The sequence below is a fragment of the Biomphalaria glabrata genome, chromosome 5, assembly GCF_947242115.1.
Source record: "Biomphalaria glabrata chromosome 5, xgBioGlab47.1, whole genome shotgun sequence".
NCBI classification, from domain to species: domain Eukaryota; kingdom Metazoa; phylum Mollusca; class Gastropoda; family Planorbidae; genus Biomphalaria; species Biomphalaria glabrata.
Window position 1 is genome coordinate 42,724,401 of NC_074715.1, and position 22,876 is coordinate 42,747,276.

Consider the following 22,876-nt stretch of genomic DNA (forward strand, 5'->3'; position numbering starts at 1 on the left):
GCCTACTGACTATAGCTAACTCACCCCCCTGCTCGCCCTCTCTGTTCTCTATCGCTACATCTGCATTTCAAAAAGACACTACCATACCTGTTTCGGTTACGCTAAACTCGGTTTAGTCACCTGTTGGATTTATGGGCTGTGGTTTGGGCTGTCGTAGGGCTTTTGTATAAAGGGGTGCAAACTGTGGACATGAAAAGAAAAGGAATGCGCCATTACAGTTGGGTCGACATGACATAGCCATTTTTCTTATTTCACAAGTACATCAGTCATGTGCTTGTCTCTCTCTCTGAGACACACTCGCTGGAAATGTAACTATTTTTTTTTACTTCTCTCCCTTTGACAAGCAGGCTGAAAAAAAAAATTAATTCTGTTCTCATAACACGTTGTTACAAATTACGTTTCCCCCCCCCCCCGCCCCCCGAGATGACTTACACCCTTACACTTGGCTGTATAGCATTTAGATCTTGAGCTATTAAGGGGAAGTAACCCTATAGGATTTATGGGCACTACATGGCCTAAAATGACCTTATGCGCCAAAAAAACAAAATATTACAATTTAAAAGATGAGTGCTACATTTGAATTGATCTTACAGCTACACAGTGGCGTAGCTAGTGATTTAGGGGCCCCGGGGGGGGGATCTTGACTTCTTTGGGAGCCACTGCACTTTGACTTTCGACATCATGACATGTGATAATGGCGTAATATTTAATGAAAAAGCAAATTTCGAACACTCATATGGCGGCCCGGGGAGATTTTAAAATTTGGACCCCCCCCCTCCCCCCACCCTAGCTACGCCACTGCAGCTACAATAAATGAGCGTAAGAATGACAATATGCGTACTCTGTTGACTCATGTACCACTAGAGAGTCAGCACACCACCCCCCACCCTTTTTGATTTGTACACCCCTTTGATTTTTTTAACCATATAATGAGCGACCAGTCGTCGGTATCATGCTTGTCGTGGAGTGTGGAATGATGTGATAGTAAGATGTCATTTAATGAGTATTATATAATCATTTAGTTTTAAACTGCATGGGGGAGGCTTAGACCAGAAGAGAAACAGCTGATGACTGGTGTGGAGACTTAATGGGGACACAATGTAGGCTCTTGTGAGTTCAAAGTTCTAAGACTCAATAAGTAAAAAAAACAAAACAATAGCAATAATTTACAAGACACTGAACATAACTTACACATACAAAAAAAAACAACAAAAAACAAATAAAATACTCAACAACAAGGAGCATTTCTTATTTCATAGGCTAGGATAAATTCGTACACGTGTTTTTTCTTTCCTTGTGCCATTACAAAATGGAACGAGTTGCCTGAATCAGCCAGGAAAACCAATGAGCAGATTTTATGTCACTTATTAGCATCCATGACTTGATATTAAGATTTAGATCCGGTAGTGAGTTGAACTACGTGTTTGATAGAACGTCTGCAATTTATAAGAGTTCAAATCTTATTTAAACTATTACTATATTACAATGGAAAGTCTGTGGATATTTATGAATACAATTTTAAGTTTATTTCATTTAAGAAAAAAACAACACTTTTGATTTTGAGCATCAATTTAAATTCAAATCTACGACACCCTAGAGTGTACACGTGATACTGGATGAGCTATCTGGTTCTATATCACTAACATACTTCAACACATAGGTACTTTTTGTTTCTCTCTTGGTGATCTAGGCCAGTGTTCCCCAAACGTTTTCCTTAACGGAACACTTCTCACATCCTGAATATTTAGCGGAACACTTTGCTTATTTGTTTAGAGAGATTAATTCACGTGGTGGCCTACTAGTTAATTGTTACAGTAGTTCATGGAACTCCTATTCAGGCCACGCGGAACACTGGGGTTCTGTGAAACACAGTTTGGGAAACACTGATCTAGGCTAAGCATCTCTTCCTTTTCGCTTTCACGGCCACGCCCCTGACATTTTAAATTTTAGTCATTTGAACCCTCACCTAGCCCACTCAAGCGTTACCAATGCTATTCTAGATTACACGATGATCTTACCTGACCTAGAGTCACCTCCTTCATACTTGAATGATTCCATTGTTCTTTCTTACGGTCTCTAAGTTGGGCACAAATCCTAGGTATCCATTAACTAGAAATACAAAACAAGCAAGAGAAAAAATAATACTTTTTAAAAACAAAGCTTATTTAATGGAAAGAACTGCTAACTACTGTAATTTATCTGAACATTAAATGGTATAGCTCACTTTCTGCTAAAAAAAAAAAACAACAACATTAAATTTATTAATTTGTACTAAATGATTAATTAGTTGTAATTTTGGGATTGATTCGTGTATTGCCATCGAATATGAATAATTTTTGCAAAATTTTGACTTGATTCGAGAATGGGAAGTGGGAGAAAAAAACGTGTTAAAACGATTTTTAGGGGATTAAATCCATATATACATCCACATCTTTCATTAAGTAGCATTTATTCCCATTATTTCAATATCAAACAAAACAATTAATCACCAACTAATGGGTTTATTGTTTGATTGATTCATGTCTTGGCAGGTTTAATGAATAATTGCGCTAACTCTTAATTTGATCCAAGAATGGGAAATTGGAGAAAAAGCATGTACAATGTTTTTACCAGACAAAGTAAGTCGATATAAACTTTGTAAACAGGTGAAAGTCCACTGTTTGGTACTCTTTCCCCAGCCGTATCTCTCGCCTATCACGCTCTCAGTCCTTGACTTTCGGTCGTACTGCACTTCTAACAATTCACGTCACCAAATCCCCCCCCCCCCACTTTTCCCAATCAGCAGCTGTTCTAAGCAGGATCTCAAGAGAGAGGTCAGACACATTCTCGTACGTTGTCCAGCCACATTTTCTTTGGACATAGGATTAAACGGACCTCATTTATGCACTGCGCTACAAATTTGAGTGCACAAGCTGGCCTCTCCACTGACCGGGTCCCAAGTAGACGGATAAGCACGTGCCCGCCCTGGAGGAGACAGCCCATCCCTCCCATAAATTTCACTATACATGGGTTGGAGGGGGCCACAAAAAGACACACACACCCGGACCTACTTCGAAAAATGGCATTGGAAACACTAAAGACCTACCCGGCCGATGCCATATACTGTTACACAGACGGGTCGGTCATGAAGGACCCCGTAAGAGCTGGGTATGGGGCCTATATCTGTTACCCAGACCTGGACCCTGAAAAGCTGTCAGGCACATGCGGCCTCGCATACCCTAAAACACGTGCTCCAAAAACTGCGCGAAAAGATAACCGTTGCGACTACCGTTGTAATGGTTACCGATTCCCAGTCCTGCCTCCAAGCCATGGCTGGCTTCGGGGGAAAGTCCAAATTGGTGGAAGAGGCATTAGGCGCCGCAAATAACATCCGCCTGCTTATTGGAGCTGTCATCGTTATGCAGTGGGTGCCCTCGCACTGCGGCGTGAGGGGCAATGCCGTGGCTGATGCTCTAGCACGAGAAGGAGCGCTGGCCGTGCCCGCTTTCGAATCGCCAAGTACGTTCCAACAGGCTACGACAGTAATACGAGAGTGGGTACATGAAAAGTGGTTGAAATCCTGGCAGCACATGCGTCGCCCAAATCGAGAGGACCCGTGGTGGAGGCTAAAAAGGTCGGAACAAACAACAATAGCGCAGTGGCGTACGGGACACTGCCCCATAGGTGCGTACTTCGCCCGGTTCCGGCCAAATTTTGATGCCCGTTGCCGACACTGTGGGGAATCAGAAGAGACGGTGGCGCACGTCTTGCAAGAGTGTCCGCAGCTCCGCGAGCTGCGGGAGGACGTATCTAGTGGTTTACTAAATTTGTATGGAAGCTACGAGGCACTACGCCAAACAGCAGAGTTCCTTACCAGGGCACTACGGGAGACCTAGGTCTCCCTGCCTTGTCACCAATTGGAGTTCATCTCAGGTGATGAAGTGACCGGGTGATGAAGTGACCAGGGATGAAATGACAGGGGATGAAGTGACCGGGTGATGAAGTGACTGGGGATGAGGTGAAACATAATCCTATTTATATACATGTATTAAATGAAACGAGGGTTTAAAGTCAAAGCCTTAACAGCACAATTAAACAATGAATTAAAAAAAAATTAATTGGTGATGAAATGACCGGGAATGAAGTGATCGGGGATGAAGTGACCGGGGATGAAATGACCGAGGATGAAGTGACCGGGGAAAAAGTGACCGGGAATGAAATGACCGGGAACCAATCTTATATCAACTCACTCTGTCTGTCCGTCTTGTAAAAAGTGTGTACACGCTGTTTTCTCTCATACGCAAGACATGAAACAATTTTAAAAAGTCACCAATTAGACAATTACTTGTAATTAATTATTTTGTTTAATAGCATTAAGGGAGACTACAACTTTTGTATTTAAAGCTATGGCAGAATTTGTTGGGTTTAGTCCCCTTAAATAATTGTTAACGCTATTTCTCCATCACGCATTCTCCGATCAAGTCACTGGCGAATCCAGGGGGGGGGCGGTAGGGGCGATCGCCCCCCCCCCCACTCGGCCGACCCCCCCCCCTCCCGAAGGGGGGGGGGGACGAATTTTAGTATAGAATTCACACAATTTGTATACGAATTTATTACTTATGTTAATAATATATACTAATTATTTATATTTCAACCTATTTTTAGATTATTTCGCCCCCCCCCTTCTAGTATTTTGGCCGATTTGGTAGGGTCGGGAGGGGGCGATGGCATCAATCCGCCCCCCCCCCCCAACCATAAACTTTCGAGTGGGGGGGGGGCGGTCCTATTTATTTATAGAAATCACAGCTTGGTAACAGAATCAATTAAATATCTATATGATTAAAACTTTTTATTGGTATTGTAGTACGTCTATATATTATGTCGTTCATCTTTGGCCGATTGGAAGGGGAGGAGCGAATACCTCTACTGCCCTTCCCATCTAAACCCTTTGAGTGGGGGGGGCGGTCCTACTTTTATGTAGAAATCATAGTATGTGAACAAAATTAGTCGAATATCTATATAATATAAACAGGTGGAAGTGCGATACATGCAATCACCTTCCCCCCCATCGGACAAACCAATACTTTTTCTTTTTGTATTATAGTAAGAAATTACAAAATAAAAAAAATCTGTCACTAATATAATTTATATATGCTAAAAAGTAAATTCTTATATCGAGTCGCCCAACCTCTACTCTTTAATGCAAAATGCAATCATTAGCAGAAACTATAAAAAGGAGGGAGGATTAATCGTTTTCATTTTACCGCCCTTCCCCTTTCCAGACAGAGTTTGTGTAATTTCACATGAATTTATCATAACTATTTTAAGAAAGACTTTGCTTTGGAAAAGTTATAATTCAAACGAAATTTTTCAATATAACAGTCACGGTTGAGATGAGTTCAAAAACCAGATAATCTTTTCCTAGTCGACTTTTTCCAACCTTACTCTATCTCATATTTTTCTACTTAAATAAATTTAGGACTATAACTCACAATATATGCTTACTACATTTTATTGAATATTATAAATCGACATTTTTTTTTTCGGCGGCGATCCTCAAAGCCTTAATCTAAATATGTTGGGTATCTTATCTTTTCAAAGAACAAATCGGTTGTATTTGCAATGTATTAAGGGACTATAAATTCATATTAGAATATTTTCCCACATTATTCAAAAGGCCCTTTATAATAGAATGAATAATGAGCTGTAGGTCAGGAGAATGCGTTACAGCAGTGAAGAATGCCAAAAAACGCTTTTAGCGATGAGGCTTCGCCCCGAACCTCACTGATGAATAATAAGCTGTAGATATCAGGAGAATGCGTTTCTGCAGTGAAGAATGCAAGAAAACGCTTTTGTAGTCGGGGCTTCGCCCCGAACCCCACTAATAAATAATGAGCTGTAGATGTCAGAAAAATGCGTTTCAGCCGTGAAAAATGCAAGGAAACGATTTTGGAGTCGGGGCTTCGCCCCGAACCCCACTGATTAACAATGACCTGTAGATGTCAGGAGAATGCGTTTCTGCAGTGAAAAATGCAAGAAAACGGTTTTGGCGTCGGGGCTTCGCCCCGAACCCCACTAATAAGTAATAAGCTGTAAATGTCAGGAGAATGCGTATCTGCCGTGAAAAATGGAAGAAAACGCTTTTTGCGTCTGGGCTTCGCCCCGAACCCCACTGATAAACAATGAGCTGTAGATGTCAGGAGAATGCGTTTCTGCAGTGAAAAATGCAAGAAAACGCTTATTGCGTCGGGGCTTCGCTCCGAACCCCACTGATAAATAATGAGCTGTAGATGTCAGGAGAAAGCATTTCTTCAGTGAAAAATGCAAGAAAGCGCTTTTGGGTGTCGGGGCGAAGCCCCGAAACCCACTGAAGAAACTTACAGCGCTTTCCCAGACCCTCAAGCGTGCAAGAGAAAGGCCTCAACATGACTGTTTTTTTTCCTATTTTATTTTCGCCGAAGATTGAGAAACAGTCTTATTTTATTCTCATGTATCGAATATATATATGCTGCACGCACGTTTATGCATAGGGTTAGGGTTTACTGGGCGTTAGGGTTAGGGTTTGGAAAAAAATCGCCCCCCCCCACTCCAAAGTTCTGGATCCGCCAGTGGATCAAGTTGATACTTTAATTAAACAATTATTTATTGTACCTAACAAAGCATGAATCAATAAACAAAAATAATTAGTCAAATAATTATTGGTAATTATTATATTGTTTGATATCAAATAAGGGAAATAGCTTGTACATTATTGGTAGATATAGTTTTAAGGAAGGAGTTCTTACCCTTTTGTTGTTTTTTAAATTCTGCATGTTTCTTTTCTTTTCAACTAAAAATGTGTTGTATTTTTTCCAAAACAAGTTGTTTTAAACTCATCAAAAAACCCATTCCATTGTTGTTGGAGTTACTGGTTCCAATAAATTCACCACAAATCTCTATTCCATTGATTGTCTCACGTACTCTAATGGTTTCACATTTGGTTGCTGTTACTGTCGTGTTTTCATGGTGTGTTATTCTTTCCTTGTCTGTTGTGGTGACCGCGAAGTCTTCTCGGAACTTGGATCAACAGCAGACAGACCCTCTTGGGGGTTACCAGATTGAGTACAATCTCTCTCCCTCCAAATGGGTCTGTCTGAGCAAACGACTTGATCAGCCTCGGTGTTTGCCAACATCAACAAACTGGAACTAAACATCGAATATCCTCCCCCCCCCCCTTTCCCTAACCCCATAGTCTGCTACTCTGACACGCTCACACTTACAAATCACTGGACTTGTTGAGCTGTCCGTGGACTGAAAGATGACTTTGTGTTGTCCTTACAGTAAGATTAGTGACGTTCTGCGGTCTGACATCTTTGTTGGGCTAATTAATTGACACCACACTAGCCAGCTTCTTTCAATATTCTTCCACAAAGCTCTAGGCTGGTCTAGAGTTTACTTACGAACTGCATTATACATAGACACTATGAAAATAATGTTGTCTGTCTGTCTGTTTGTTTGTTTTGGACGTCCTGCAAAGACGTCAGGGAATCCAAGCGGGCAGGGTTTGAACTCGAAACCATTGTGACGACATTTTTTAACACAATACACCGACTCGACAGACATTAAGACTATGTAGGCAGTAGCCTAGCAATGTGCCCGTGGGCCCGGGTTCAAGAATGTGGTGTTGTTATATGGAAAAAGGGACTCTTCTCCAATGGCACAGAAAAGAAATTGATTCATATTACCCATTGTAAGTATCATGACATTTACAAAATGGTATTTCCAAGAAACTACTTGCTTGAATATAACCATAAAGTTATTACAATTGATTCAAATACAATTTACAAAATACAATTCATTCTGTTATTGTAGCAGACGTAAAGTACATAATTCCATCATGTTTCATAAACTTGTGGGCCCTTATTGGTCGTGGGCCTGATTATTTCTGTTGCTATACCGCCATGATTGCTACGTCCCTGCATGTAAGAATGGAAAATAGTTTATCTTTAACTTGGTATACACTTTTTGAATATTGTAGATTCTGGTAAAAGAATTGCGTTACAGCTCAATATTCAGTCTAAATTTTCAAAGCTCTTGAGAGTAAGTCATTCAATACTAAAATGTAGAGTAATGTAGACTCTTATGATAGTCACAACATTGCATGTAAACTGTAAAGTGTAAAGATTGGTCAACATTGAAGAAGGGGTTAGGGTCTCGTTACTCCTTTGTCCTTTCTCTCTTTCTTTCACTATCTCTCTCCTCTATCGTTCTCTCTTTCTCTGTCTCCTTCACACTCTCCCTCTATCTTCTTTACAACTTTCTCTCCCTTTCTCTTTATCTCCCACTCTCTCTCTCTCTTCGTCTCTCTCCTTCCTCTGTCTCCTTCTCTCCATCTCAACCACTTCCCCCCTCTCTCACTTCTCCAACTCTTTAATCTCTCCTCCCCTCCCTCTAACGTGCCAGGTTGAACATTTTGATTCTGTGATTAGCTATGAAGACAATCATGTGATGCCTGTATCCAGGTCTACGTTAAGCGTGGGTGATGAAGCCTCACGAGTGTGTGGAGTGCTGAGGCTTTATAAATTGAATGAGAATCCGGGCAGGATCAAGATATGTCGGTTGTCAATTACGTGAATAGCTGTCAGCTGCAAGGGAGAGATAGAGAGAGCATTTAGAGAGATGGGGAGAGCATTTAGAGAGATGGAGTGAGCATTGGGAGATTTGTTGCAGGGCTCATTAAGAGACAAAAGGGGAAGTAACAATGAAAATAAAACTAGGGCAAAACGACCAAAACGAATTAGAAGATGGAGAAGTCACTGACATAAATCTAGACATTTGTGTACATAAAAAAACAAAGAAACAAACATGACATCCCCTTTTATTTTCTGCTCTGTTATATATGTGACTGTAATTGTCTTCAGTATTTAAAAACACATTTAAAAAAAATACAGAATTTGAAAGCGAAATGCTTTTTCTTTTCCTTTCTAATTGTATCATCCATAGACATACATAAATATAGACTGGCCGAAGGAAGTAACTTCATGTAACTTGAAAACATGTATATCTATTGTATTCGGATTTCCGAATTATGAAAAATTGCATGATCTTCGTTCTTAGAGATTAAGCAAAACTACACTGCCTCCTTATTTACAATATATATAGGTGTGTTGCTGAAATAGATATGAATACTTGACTTTTATACTGCTCATAAATGCTGTATAATAAAGTACACAAAATTGCAAGTCACAAATTTTCGTTTCATAAAACTCTTTAATCGGCCAGTCTATATTTATTTATGTCTATGGTATCATCCTATCGCCATTTCCAATTATGTTTATTTTTAGCAGCATGCATAATTACATAATCGGCATGTTTGCAATAATATGAAGCTATTCACCGTAAAACAAAAGTGCAAGCTGTAACCTATGACATATCCCATTGCGAAGTAAAACGGAGATTGTAATTTAGACACACGACTCACTACATAACCGTAAATGAATCCAAAAAGTTAAAAACTAGCTAGCGGTCTAGGCTACTAATCGTAAAGTGTTACTAACTACAGTAAAAGATGTTGGCCTCTACATCAAATGCAGACATAACTATATTTATGTCAACACAGTTCATTGTGACGTACACACACACACACAACAGAGAAACATTTCAACATCTTAGTCTGTTGCCCCCACTTCGTATGGTGTGTCTTTCTAAAGTGGGACTGGATCGCAAGTGTGGGTGTTTTTTTTTTTTTTTAAATATAAATGTGTGGAGTAATGTATAATTGTGTGTGTAGTTATGAATAACTGTGTGTGTGTGTGTAGTTATGAATAATTGTATGTTTGTGAATGGGGTGTTAATGTGCTTTTCTCCTAATCCTTTTCGCGGTCATGAAACTTGATAGCGGCAGGCGATATATAGAAGGACTCTCACTTGACCGATCACTATAGGCTGTCACTGGTCAGGTCGAGGTCAAGCACTGCTTCTCGTGTAGTCGAGGTCAAAGGTCAAGAGCTACTCGATTGTATGATGTTTAACAACTAAAGACGTCTGGATCAGAAAGACATCAATTAGAATTAGTGGATAGCCTTCTAAAGCTAGTTCATCCATTGGCTAATTGGCTAACGTGTTTACAAGATATCTACAAAGTAGAAGATATGTAGACGGATCTAGTTCTTTATGTGTATCAGTTCTTTCAGTTACAACTAAATAATTATAAATACTATCAAAAGGTAAGTATTTGTGGAGTTAGTCTTTAAGACTGTCACTCTGGCCTTATACCTTTAGTCCAACTTTGCAACTAGTTTGAACTATGTGTAATGTGTTTATTTGTCTATTCTACTTTTGAGCCTACCATTCTAAGATTGTTTATAGTGTTGTCAGCTTAGAATATGTCTCGTGTTATTTTTAAATGAATTCCCCCACTCTGAACTCAACACTTACATTCACCAGTTTGACAGCACAATAGAATGGTTTTAGGCCTACCTTCCTCAGTGGTTACAAAACATTTATCGGCTGAGGGGCCACATCAATTTCCGACAAGCATCACTCAGGCCGCTACGTAAAGGGGGAAAAAATGTTGAGTTAAATGTTAAATGTAAATGTTAAATGTAAATGTTAAATGTAAATGAGCACAGGCAAGTTTCACACACTGTAGACGTAATTTCTAGCACAGCCGGATGTGGCCCGCTGACCGTAGTTTGGGTATCACTGAGTGTACTCTTTTAAACTGTTTAGTGAAGGGGTCGTACGACTGATAGTTGTCATGATGACATTGTTTAGAAACGGAAGCGAGCCTAAAGATGAGTCAGTGGCGGATCATGTGAAGGGTCTTCCTTATCTCTCAAAAGTTATGAATGGGCCCTTGAGCTTAGGGTTGAAGGCGAAAATGAAAGCGTAAACAAAATTAAATGGAGAGAGAGAGAGAGAGAGAGAGAGAGAGAGAGACTGGTATGTTGATATGTACTGAAAAAAGATACTCAAGGGTAGGATAAGTAAAAGTACATGTCCATTAGTAAGTAAACAAATTGTGTGCAAGTCTTTAAGTCAAACTTGTAATAAAAGCATACGACCTCAGAAATTAAAATCCTAAATTCATGTATCTGTAATTTAACATCCAAATACCTGACACGCCCCTATGTCTTTTTGGAAATATTGCGTCCTTTAAATATTTCTATATGCTGTCGCTCCAGCTACATATCTAGTACATATACATGTTTGGGGTACATGTGTGTATATGTATGTATACATCTGTGTATTTATGTGTGCATGTGTTTATACCTGTTTGGGGTACATGTGTGTATATGTATGTATACATCTGTGTGCATGTGTTTATATTTATGTATGCATGTGTATACATGTGCACAAGTGTGTATATTTATGTCTACACGTGTGTATTTATGTGTACATGTGTGTATTTATGTGTACATGTGTGTATTTATGTGTACTTGTGTGTATTTATGTGTACATGTGTGTATTTATGTCTACATGTGTATATTTGTGTGTATATGTGTGTACGTGTGTATATTTGTGGTTACATGTGTATATTTGTGTGTATATGTGTGTACGTGTGTATATTTGTGTTTACATGTGTGTATTTGTGTGTTTACATGGGTGTACTTTTTTGTTGACGTAGACTATTTCAATTAGATTTATTGAAGCCTAGAAAGTTAATTGTATTTTAGCTAGGTAGAGAGATTTCCTATCGTTGTACTAACATACGGGTGTGTGACTGTCAGATGAAACCAGAGGAACGTGTCTGCATGGTCAAGGATTGACGTGTTTTGAGATGCCCATTTTGAACAGGTGCATGTGAAAATGTATGGATGAACCAAAATGTATGTAAAGGCTTGATTATGTTAGTGTTAGTTAGAACTTGTTGAGTGTTAGCTAGAGCTTGAAGAGCGAGTCAGACTTTGTGGAGAATGGAGACAGTCGAATGGATTGTGTTGTAGAAAATGTACAAATGTAGATTTATTAACACACATAGAAATTGCTGCAAAGTTAGCATGGGGGTGCGGTGGCTGAGTTGTTAAGCGCTTGGCTTCCGAACCTGGGGTTTTGGGTTCGAATCTCGGCGACTACTTGGATTTTGAATATCTGGATTTTTTAACGCGTCCCTGAGTCCACCTAACTCTAATGGGTACATGAATTTGGTTGGGGAAAGTAAAGGCGGTTGATCGTTGTGCTGGCCACATGACACCCTGCATGTTAACCGTTGGCCAAAGAAACAGATGACCTTAACATTATCTGACCTATAGACTGCATGGTCTAAAAGGGTGAACTTTTTTTTTTACCAAACATCAATAATAAAAGAACTCGCATCATAACAGTATCATTGTATGTGCCAATATGTGAACATGCGTGCACTGATTTTAAAACTTAAAGTTATTGTTCAATTGTTCGTCTCCAATAAATAGTCTCTTATAGTATATAGTATATTCTACCGGTAGGCTATAAATAGCGAGTCTTAAGTATACAAGAAAAGGAGGATAACCTTGACCCAGTGGTAAGACGACAGACACATCTAACTTCAGAATATATCTAGCAGTAGACTCCCCGCTAAATGTTGGACATTAATTTGTTGTTTTACCCTCCAAGTTCTACTTACTGACTAAAATAAAGATGACAAAACAACGGACGTGATAAACTGTGAATGTGTGTCTGCTGTGTGTGTCTTCTCAACCGCTTGTGTCTTATCATCAGCGACAGATGACCACATTTAACAGTAATACTTAGATCTGCTAGGAAAGTGGCAATTGTTGACAGTGGTGCGACCGAGATCCTGCTTATTTCCCTTGTTTGTCCCTCTCCTCAAGTCAAATAGACAATCTCTCGACTCCAACTAAGCTCGGGATAAGAGAATCCGGTGGCTAAAGCAGTGCTTCTCAAACTAGAAATACTTGTCTAATTTCTAGCATTCAAACAAAAGACCGTTTCTCGTTCATTTCAAAGAGGAAACAATAAAACAAAAACTTCCAGTCCAGTATTTTCTCTTTCTTACAACAGATGGTAACATCTGCAAAACAAAAAGTACTACTCTCATCATAAGTTAAAGATGTCCGACTGGGGTCTGAAGCTCTGAATAAGTGGATCGATGGGCAGAAAATGATCGTAGGGCCGGTGACTTAAAAGCCCTTCGTTTCAGTGATGTGTCCACAAGTGTGGGTGGAGATGTTACGTGGGTGGAGGGAGCCATGTTGGTAGAGTGATGAGCTGTACACCTTGAAACCTCGAGTGACTTTCAATGATCAAATAGAATACGCCCATACACTAGTTTGGAACTTCATAATATAATAGTTACTGCTCAGATCTAAGTTAGATGTTAAGCCAACACATACATTTAACATCAAATTTTTATTACTAACTTATTCAAATTTTTACAACTTGAATTGTGAATAAACTGTTTTAGTACTTCATTTGCAATTTGTATAACATTTAGCGCACAACGGATATATAATTATTAAGGAAAGTAATTCTTGAAGGATTAACTTATGATTAAGGGCACGATGCGACCTAAATTGTGCCGATGTGCCGAAAATCCAATAATATAATAGTAGGCTTAGGCTATATGAAGCAAGTGTTACATTTATACGACCTGCTTTCACTGTGTCATTTTGTCTGTCATTTCTTTCACAGGAGTGGGCTTGGTGAGTGGCAGTGTGGCATTCTTCACAGCACATCACCGAGGCCAGTCTATATTTAACTATAAACTTGTTTTCAAGCCTGAGCTACTAGGACCACACCTGTCCCCTAGGTACTCTGTCAGACACAGTCCTGCTGTGTAGGATTACATCTACTTCGTCCTCGTTAGGAAACAGAAACAGACCGCCATGGGGAAGGGTATGTCCCATTTGTCCAAGGATGATCTGAGGTTCCTCCAGGAGAACACAAAGTTTAACAAAGAGGAAATTAAACAGTGGTACAAAGGATTCATGGTGAGTAGCTATCAATGTGTAGGGTTCAAGCCAATGTGTCAATGTGTAGGGTTCAAGCAGTCAATGGGTAGGGTTCAAACAATGTGTAGGGTTTAAGCCATATGCAGGCTTCAAGCAGTCAGTGTGTAGGTTGAAACATGCAGTGTGTGTTACCTAGACAGTTACTTGCTCACTGTGTCAATAGTGTGTATATAAATAAGATCAGCTCAAGAACTGCATTGCCATTGGCAGTTAGGTAAGCTTTCTAATCTTTATTGATCAGTAGCTAGACTAGCAGTCATGAGTTTTGTGTAGTGGGCGGAGAGATAGAAAAAAAAAAGGGGGGGGGGAGATACGCAAATAAATTACGGTTAAATTTTGTATTTGTGTACACATGCAAAAAGACACCTACCTATCTGTCATTGACAAACCTTATTTACTTATCGCTTAGTATTACTGAGCATTAGATGCGGTTACATTAAAGCAGAGGTGATAAAATGTGCGTGGGGTCTTGAACTGATATCACCTTGTAAGCTGGATTATTTTTAGGCTTGAGATGAATAATTATTATTATCTCAAAACTTGATTAAGTGTATTCCTTATGTAGGTCCCCAAACTTGATAAGTTTGGATATTTTCATTATTGACGAAAAAGCTATAAATAGCTAGCCTCTGGTGTATCTGGTGTACAAGGTAAAGGACGTGTTGATTGGTTGTTGTTTTTATATAGGTATGTGATCAATTGTGTGCACTGTTTGAAACTGCGGACTCAACCCTTCTAAATTCTTCCGTTTCAGAAAATAATTTGAATACAGACAGAAGTATTTAGACTGTCACTCTAGGACTTAAACGTATTTAAAATCAAATGGGCAACGAACTAGCGGCGGTACTGAAGGAGAGTTGATATCAAGACAAACTGCTATACATTGATAGAGTGTTACAATTACAACTCCGGTTCTTTATGAATATATATATATATATGGTTCACGTTCAGTAGCGTCTTTGACAGTGTTTCATTTCTTGTGACAGCTCCAACAGTATTGCAGATTTTCAGGCTGATAATGACTTACATTGATCTGCTCTTTATGTGTTTGGGTGTTGTCTTTTTTTCCATTGCTTATGGCACCTGGTCCAATCTCTTTTGGGGACCACTGGGGGGGGGGGGGGGAGAATGGCATTCTGATCAGCAAACACAAATTAACTTGAGTCGGGTTTGGGGGTTTGGAACGTGAACTCTCTGGATTGGTTGCCTGGTGTCTGCCCTCTCATTCCCTCCGTCTCTACAATTCCTACTTTGATTGTTCACATCTAGTTTACGTTCTTAAAGAAATGAAATTTAGTAAAGAGAGAGATAAAAAATCGATTTAAAGAAATGTGGTGACGTTATAATGGAACTATAATGGAAATTCCATAGAAAATGAAAAGATGAATTTTGAGAGAGTTAGAAATATATTTGTTTGAATGTCTCGCGTTGCCGTCTGAAGAGGAGAAATCCAGTTTTGCTACAACCGAAAGATCCTAGAAATTTGATTCTCCAATGTTGAAATGTGCACACCAATTATTACATTGTTCATTCTAATGCTTCACTTATCAATAACTTCACATTTGTACGCCAGATACACCAAATGTCTCGCTGTTTTAAATTTGTATGAAAATCTCCGAGAACTAACAGATCTCTGTGGCATTTTACATCTCAAGAGACGATCTTTCCCCTTTGCAACTTCTTGTGTGACTAAAGAGGCCAATCCTTGATACACAAGGGTTGGGCATATAAACTAAATAATTTAAATTTTGCTTAGAATTAATAGGCCATCATAGGTGGGGCCGTGTCTCTTTACCCCTTCACCCCCCTCCCAAATGTATTCAGGCCTAATAATTAAATATTAAACATACCACTGCATCTAGATCTAGGTTTCGGGAAACATTGAATACAACCCAAGGTTTGTGTATTTAGATCGAGTTCAACTTTCACCGGAGTATTCCGGAAATGTATTTACATTGAGACCAGTTCTCTGGCCCACTTGTCCCAGTGTGTTTGAATGGCGCATAGTTTATAGGCCTAGAGTCGAGCGCATGTTTTGCTTGTCTAACCCGGTCAAACTAATAGCAATAGTAAAGTATGGTACCTCAAACTGTACAAACCTTCCTAAGTTTGCCACAAGCTCAATATCTATTTTTAAACAGACATTATCTTATGCAACAGGCCCTGTATATCTTATTTGTACCGGCAATAAATAGTAAGGATTAGTAGCAGTAGAGAGTTGCCAACTTTTACTCTGAAGGTGCTAGATGAATGTCAGTAAACAAAATGAACAAAATCTGGACACTGCCTTAACATTATGTTATTGGCTTCAAAGGCAATAATTTAGACGAATTGCTTTTGTTATTGTCACTTTTTGTCAGTTACGTACTCGTTATGTCAGTTTTGTAGTCTCTTGGTCAGTAACTTAGTCACTAGGTCAGTTATTTAGTCAGCAATTTACAGCACATGCTGTGTGTGGGTAGTTTCGGGTGAATATTCCAGGCCGTATCGAGGCGCCTCCGTGGAAAAGTTCATGAGAGGAGACCGATAGGCTAACAGGGATAGAACACTGCCCTCAGAGGGCGCACACAGCACGTTATAACAAACAAGAGTTGCACTTGGAGAGGATGAGAGAGAGCTCCCTTAACGTGCTCCATCCACCACGCCACTCCTCACGGGGCTCATACGGGGCTCATACGGGTTCTGATAGCCCTCTTACAGATAGTGGCGGTACATTATAGGAACACGTAGGATTCTCTCATGGGATCGGCCTCGGACCTCATCTTCTTATTTACTTGTATATGTGTTAACCTCCTTCAACCGTAGAGCGAAATCTAACGAGATGAAAGCTTTGTAATTAGCTAATGGTCGACCACACAACTCCCCCCCCCCCTACCTCAGCTGATGTGTCCAATTAAACGACAAGTAGCCGATTTAGTTTGGGATGGGTAGCGTTCCAGGTTCTGCCAGGAACTGTGTTCTTCAAGCTGCCCAAGGATCACCAGCTCCTGATATGTCCTCAGGGTTGACTCTCGAAGCCTTTTCCTTGACTGGGTATAGCCGTAAGGCAGCAGAGGTTTGGAGGTTTCCTTCTCTGAACGAGTCCTGCTAGAACTCTTGTCTACATAATTTACCCCACCGGCCTATTTACCATGATAAGGAACACTATAAAAAAAAACAAGTTTTCAACAACATAAGACATAAAGACAGCATCAGTTATTTCTGTAGTAAAATAAAAGGCAAGAAATCTTCATTCTGACTTAATCTTCAGACATATTCGACATTATTTATACTCTATCAGACATAAACGTGAAATTCATTCCAGTTACAAATATATGTGCGTAGGTGCGTTTGTGCGTGTTGGACTCGCCCTCCCCTTCTAGCCGTCTCTCTCTCTCTCTACGTTTGACATGATTGATGACCTGGTCGTGGGAACACTTCAAGACAACCGTCAATCTGACATTGATGGTATCTTGTAAAGCTGCCACAAGATGAATTCAGGCCAACTTATGTCCAACTTATGACCAACTTATTGGAAGTATCACTAAGTGAAATAATAGCATTGTAGGTGTCACGGGTGAATGTGTGTTTGTATGTATGATCTATTTTTACAAAAGAGCGAATCACCGGAAGTGTGTTAGTTGTCAAAAGTAGAGAGTGCAATGTTTGATGTGCCGGAAAAGTTAAATTAAAGTTTCTGTGTATAGATCTAGTCGTTTAATTGTTTTATTCGATAATTACAGCGGAACCTCGGGACACCTAGACACATAGCGAAGGTAGTTGTCAGAGAGTTATAAGTAGATATATAATATGAAAGCTGTAACAATAGGCAACATTTAAACCAATGTATGATGTAAAATGTACGTTTAAAATGTATGGGCCTAACTTTGAACCAATTCATAACTATTGCCAACTGTGTTTGAGTTTCTTCTCTTTCCAAGACAATTTGTCATCTTCACGTAGCATTGACTTCACTTGTAGCCTTAGTAATGCACCTTTGCTGGTGTTTTTTTTTTTGTTTTTTTTTTGTGGTACTTTGCTGAATTGTTACTTGCTGTACGCCTATTGGAGATTTTCATCTGCTTAAAATAAAATCTAGTTATTTAGTGTATTCGGTGTTCAGGCAACAGAATGTGTTGATTGGCTTTGTAGTTTAGTAGGTACCGAAACACTCTGTGCACTGTTTAGCGCTGTCAACTCAGATTCTCGCTTACAGGACAAATAATTTTTATTCTTTAGTTGGCAACAGTGATCTTTTAATAGAACGTCCTTGGCATTGTTGAAGATCGAAAAGTGATCGTCAAAATGCCAACTATTGTAAACTGAAACTTCGTCAAAGCTCTGGTTGGATTATAAACATGCTTTTAAGTGCAATTTTTTAAATCGTTACGTTATTTTACAAATATTGAAGCATGTTACAAGACATGACGCGGCCTAAATCTCACGGCATAACAAATGAGGGTCTGGAGTTTAAATCCCTTATAAGGCTTGGATGTTAAATTGTGGATTTATGGGCGACCACCAAGTTGGAATGCTCATCTGAAATACGTTTGAGAAAGTAAATTTCATTGGTTGTTGCTCATTCCTCAAATCCAACCTCATTTCCATTAAAATGGTGCAAGCTTGACGTGTCTGCAAGTCTGCAACATTAACCACCAGATTTGAAATTGAAGCATGATATAATTTATAGCCTACTGTGGACAAGGATAAACCAACGCGAGACTTGCCCCCATGTCACACTCGGGTGTTGAGTAGGTTGCAGACAGCTGCTCTATCTCAGAGGGTAAATAGGAACGCACTTGTCAACACGGCCTTTTAAAGGACGAGCAGGGTTCATGAAACGCAAACTTATCACGTTCCTGCCCTCCAAGAAACAGGTGGATGGTTCAGCTAAACACCCCTCTATAACCCACGCACTTTCATGACCAACACTAAGACCCTCCTTCCCCTATTACCAATAAATATTTAAGGTTCCCTTTAATTTCGTTTCTTGCCCTCCTCCTGTATCTAGCCTTAGATCATTTCTTATTGTATAAACTCGATAGTAGTAGACCAGACATAGGCTACGTAGCTGGGATCTACTGGAATATGATGGATGTCTATAGGGAAAGGCTGATTGTATGCATGAGGTGTGATCTTAGTGACATTTTATGTTACGTTATGTAATAAACTCAGCCATTAAACACTTGCTCTCAAATTTTGCATAGTATTACATAGTCCGAATATTTCAGTCAAATGTTTATTTTATTTATACATAGTGTGGTACACCTATTGTGTGACATAAAGGCTTTCTTCAGCTGTTGTGAAACTTCGTAATTTATTCTCTCGTATATTCTCCTCCTTCTGGTTCTACGCCTTTGTCTTTGTTGCCGGGTCCTGCTGTTCTCGTGATGTGGTCTTCTACTTACATGGTAGCCTTTCGTCAACACACGACCCGCGATTAATACAGCTACCTGAAGGATCTCGAATTAGGTTTGAACTCTGTTGCATCTTATTAGTTTTTAAATTTTAAAAATCCTTCTGTGTTGTGAGGCGAAGAAATGACTGATTTTGGCTGAGACGGTGCTAATCTAGGTCACCTAAGTCTATAATTAGCAGGTCTTTTTAGAAGGTCATTTGTTCACTGTAGTAGTAATCCTCAAGACATCTTAAATTTGCCGAGTTATGTAGAATAGATCTAGATGGATCTGTTCGTATTACGTTCAACTAGATGCTAATCTAATCTGACAGTGGTTCTAAAACTTTCAATGTCACTGGTCACAAACTATTTATGCTCCTTTGCTTCTTTTTTTTTTTCCTTTTACAGACTAAATCGCTCTAGTCCTGAAATGTCCATGTTTTGTAGGGATAGGTAGAGTGAAACGAGAAGGAATAGTCTTAGAGCAGAAGTGGACATTCCGTAAATCAACTACTGAACTTCATGTGATCTAGCTAGCTAGGAATCATGTTCAATTATATAAGTAGAAATAAATGAGAACACTGTCGTCTGCTATTAATAAGAACGAAACATCATGACTAAATTACCCCCAGATGCTGATCTCTTTATTGCTTTTTTGTGGACTCTTTAATGCCCTAAATAGTCTACACAGTCTGGGAAGCCTCGCAGTAAAACAACAACGACAAAATGTAGAGGTCGTAATACTTTGTAAGGCAACTAGAAGAAATGACCCTTGACGAAACTACACTGTTGAGTCTACATATGGACGTTGCTATTAGATGGCAGTGACGTCATATCGCAAACAATTGTTATCAGGGCGTAACGAAAGGTGTGGGTGGGTGTAGGTGTATATATATATATATATATATATATATATATATATATATATATATATATATATATATATATAGTTCCTGTGTATGTAGATAGTTGTTTGACTACGGTTGAAATCCAAGACAACGAGTAAGCAGATGAGAAAGTTTCGCCCCTAAAGATTGAGCACGATCAAGACACAGTTTTTCATTTCCATCATCTTAAATCTTCAGTGGCAAAAGTTCATGCTTGTCTCTTTTTCTCTTGTTGACTCTTTCACAACTTCATAAAAAAAAAGAATATCGGTTGATGATTGTTCACAGTGAGTCTGCGAATGCTGTGTTTGGCCACATTTTATCTCATCCACTCGTCTTCTTCCTAAATCTACAAGAAGTTGGACTCTGTGGCATTATTTTAATTATAATGACATATTCTTCTAAGTAATCCATCGGGATAGTGAAATTATGACTATCTGATGTTCCGCAACATGTTCCTACCTTTTCTATACTACCCCACAATGTCCTCAGAAGGTCGCAGCTTCTAGATCTCTGTTGAACAGGACACACTTAATAACAAAGTACATCGTTCATATACCTAGGGCACGCAACTGACAATGAATAAAGGAGAAGACTCCTGTCTAAAGTGTCCTGATAGCTGTTTATTTCAATTTTTAAACATTACATTTCGGGAATATGTGCCTATTAAAATATATAATGAATTGTAACCATTTAAATATATCACGAACTGTAGCCACTGTTACGACATTTTATGAAGTATATCACTGAATATATTTTAAAAGTCGCAAATTATTAATGTTACAAGATTGAAGTTACGGTAGCTATGTTTTCATTTTGTTGGTGACTTTGTAGGCCTACGCATGTAGTCTACAAATATCTTATCTGAATTAGTTTGGTGGTGAACTTCAACTTGTAGATATACGGAATAGTTCCAGTATTTCTCCTGTGGATAGAATTTGAAGTGATTGAAGCATCATGTTTGGTGTATAGAATTTCAATGAACTTTCATTGAACCAAGTTAAAGTATTCTTTTCTGCATTCTCAAAGTCTACTTCGAGGTGTGCTTATACAAAATTCTACATATGATAAAGTCTAGCATTTTATCATCAAAACCTTTATAACTACAGTTTAGAACATAGAGTTAGACAGGAAGAATTGAATTGTTACATATACAAACTGGAGAACTGGCGCTTAGTAACAAGCATGATTTCCTTTGACATGTGCTGACCTTATGCAGGTGTCAGCGCTTTGTAAATAAAAACACATTGGTTTATTGAATGGGAATATGCCTATTTTAAACAACTCAAATGTCAAAAGCATTGAATTCAGAAGACTGTTTGGGCCAGAAGAATTTTGTTATAAAGTTAGACTTGTATTTTTATAAATAAAAACGGTTGTGGATTCTAAATCAACACAAATATTCGAAGAAGCTTATCTTATCTTATTTTAACATAGTGCTTTGGTCTTTTTGTGGCTCAAATTTGAAAAAAAAAAAAAAAAAAAATTAGGCCCTTGGGATTCAAACTTGATTAGTTGACAGCAAGGTAGATTCTATTGCTGGTAGTGTATAAGTGTAGATTTGATAGGATTTTAAAAAGTTAGTTTTTACCAGTCTTTTATTGTATAAGCTAAATGTCTTTTTTTACTGTAACATTTCACAATGCTTTTTTTTAATTATATATGCAAGTGTAGGTTTACTTATCAGCACATAGATTAGAATCACTTGATTTAAACATTAATTGAATCACTTGATATAAACATCAACTATCAATACAAAACAAAGGGAAAGGGAGTTTATTACAGGAGCAAGTTATGATCATGTGTTATAAACTTTCATTTTGATGGTCCCAGGTTTGAACTCTAACCTCCGCTAGAATTTAATAATCTTCAAATCTGAAGGAAATTCCAAAAACACATAAAACAAACCAAACCTCAGCCATTATGTGCCATACCCAATAGAGTTCTATTTAAAAAATTAGCATCACATTATAAATAGATTGGTTTCATGTCAAACTGACATTGGAGCAGGTGAACAGATGCAATAATATTTTTCAATTGAAACAGACCTTTTAGAAGAGAAATAAAGGGCTTTTCATAATTCTTTCTGCTGATGTTTTCTGAAAAAAAAAATTTGGATTCATAAATTTTAACCATGCCAAATTTCTTTTTTTTTTCAGCGTGACTGTCCTGATGGTCAACTGTCCAGAGAGAAGTTCAAAGAGGTCTATGCCCAGTTCTTCCCTGGGGGTGATCCCAATGCTTTCTGTAATCATGTATTTCGCTCTTTTGACAAAGACGGCAGCGGTTCCATTGAGTTTAAAGAATTCCTCCTGGCCATCAATATAACATCCAACAAAGGTGACCCCAAGGAAAAACTCAACTGGGCCTTCTCCATGTATGACATTGATGGAAATGGGACTATAGACAAAAGTGAAATGGAAAGTATAATCAAGGTAAATCTCTCTTGGCCAGCTCATCATTGACTAAAAATTGATTTCAAATACTAGTAGAATATAGATACATATATAACAACAAACATAAGAGCAAGAGTAAAGTATGCAAGTGAGACCTGGATACTGACAAAAATAACAAAAAATACTGGCCTACTAAACACTTTACAATGGGGTGTAGCTAGGAATTTCCCATCGTTTCGAGGCCTGGGAGGCTAAATTTTGGGAGCCCCTGCATTTTGCGTAATATTTCATTTTTGTTGTAAAAAA

At 38.7% G+C, this 22,876-nt stretch overlaps 1 protein-coding gene and 1 long non-coding RNA gene across 7 annotated transcripts in view; one reads left to right on the top strand and one right to left on the bottom strand.

Annotated features, from left to right (window-relative positions):
- The window catches only part of LOC106059563 (neuronal calcium sensor 2-like), a 128,664-nt gene that overhangs the window by 101,972 nt on the left and 3,816 nt on the right, over positions 1 to 22,876 (top strand). For 5 of the 6 annotated variants that reach the window (XM_013217213.2, XM_013217211.2, XM_013217216.2 and 2 more), the window contains 2 exons: positions 13,591 to 13,889; positions 22,334 to 22,609. In XM_013217213.2, the coding sequence (XP_013072667.1) occupies positions 13,785 to 13,889; positions 22,334 to 22,609 (381 nt within the window). In that variant the 5' untranslated portion in view covers positions 13,591 to 13,784. Of the gene's footprint in view, positions 1 to 9,852; positions 10,185 to 13,590; positions 13,890 to 22,333; positions 22,610 to 22,876 lie in introns of those variants that run through there. The other variant, XM_013217215.2, reaches the window with a different exon arrangement.
- Positions 1,340 to 10,727, bottom strand: LOC129926170 (uncharacterized). The gene is made up of 3 exons (XR_008777827.1): positions 10,438 to 10,727; positions 2,019 to 2,109; positions 1,340 to 1,436 (listed from the first exon to the last, which is right to left on the bottom strand). It is a non-coding gene; the product is annotated as an uncharacterized LOC129926170 (long non-coding RNA).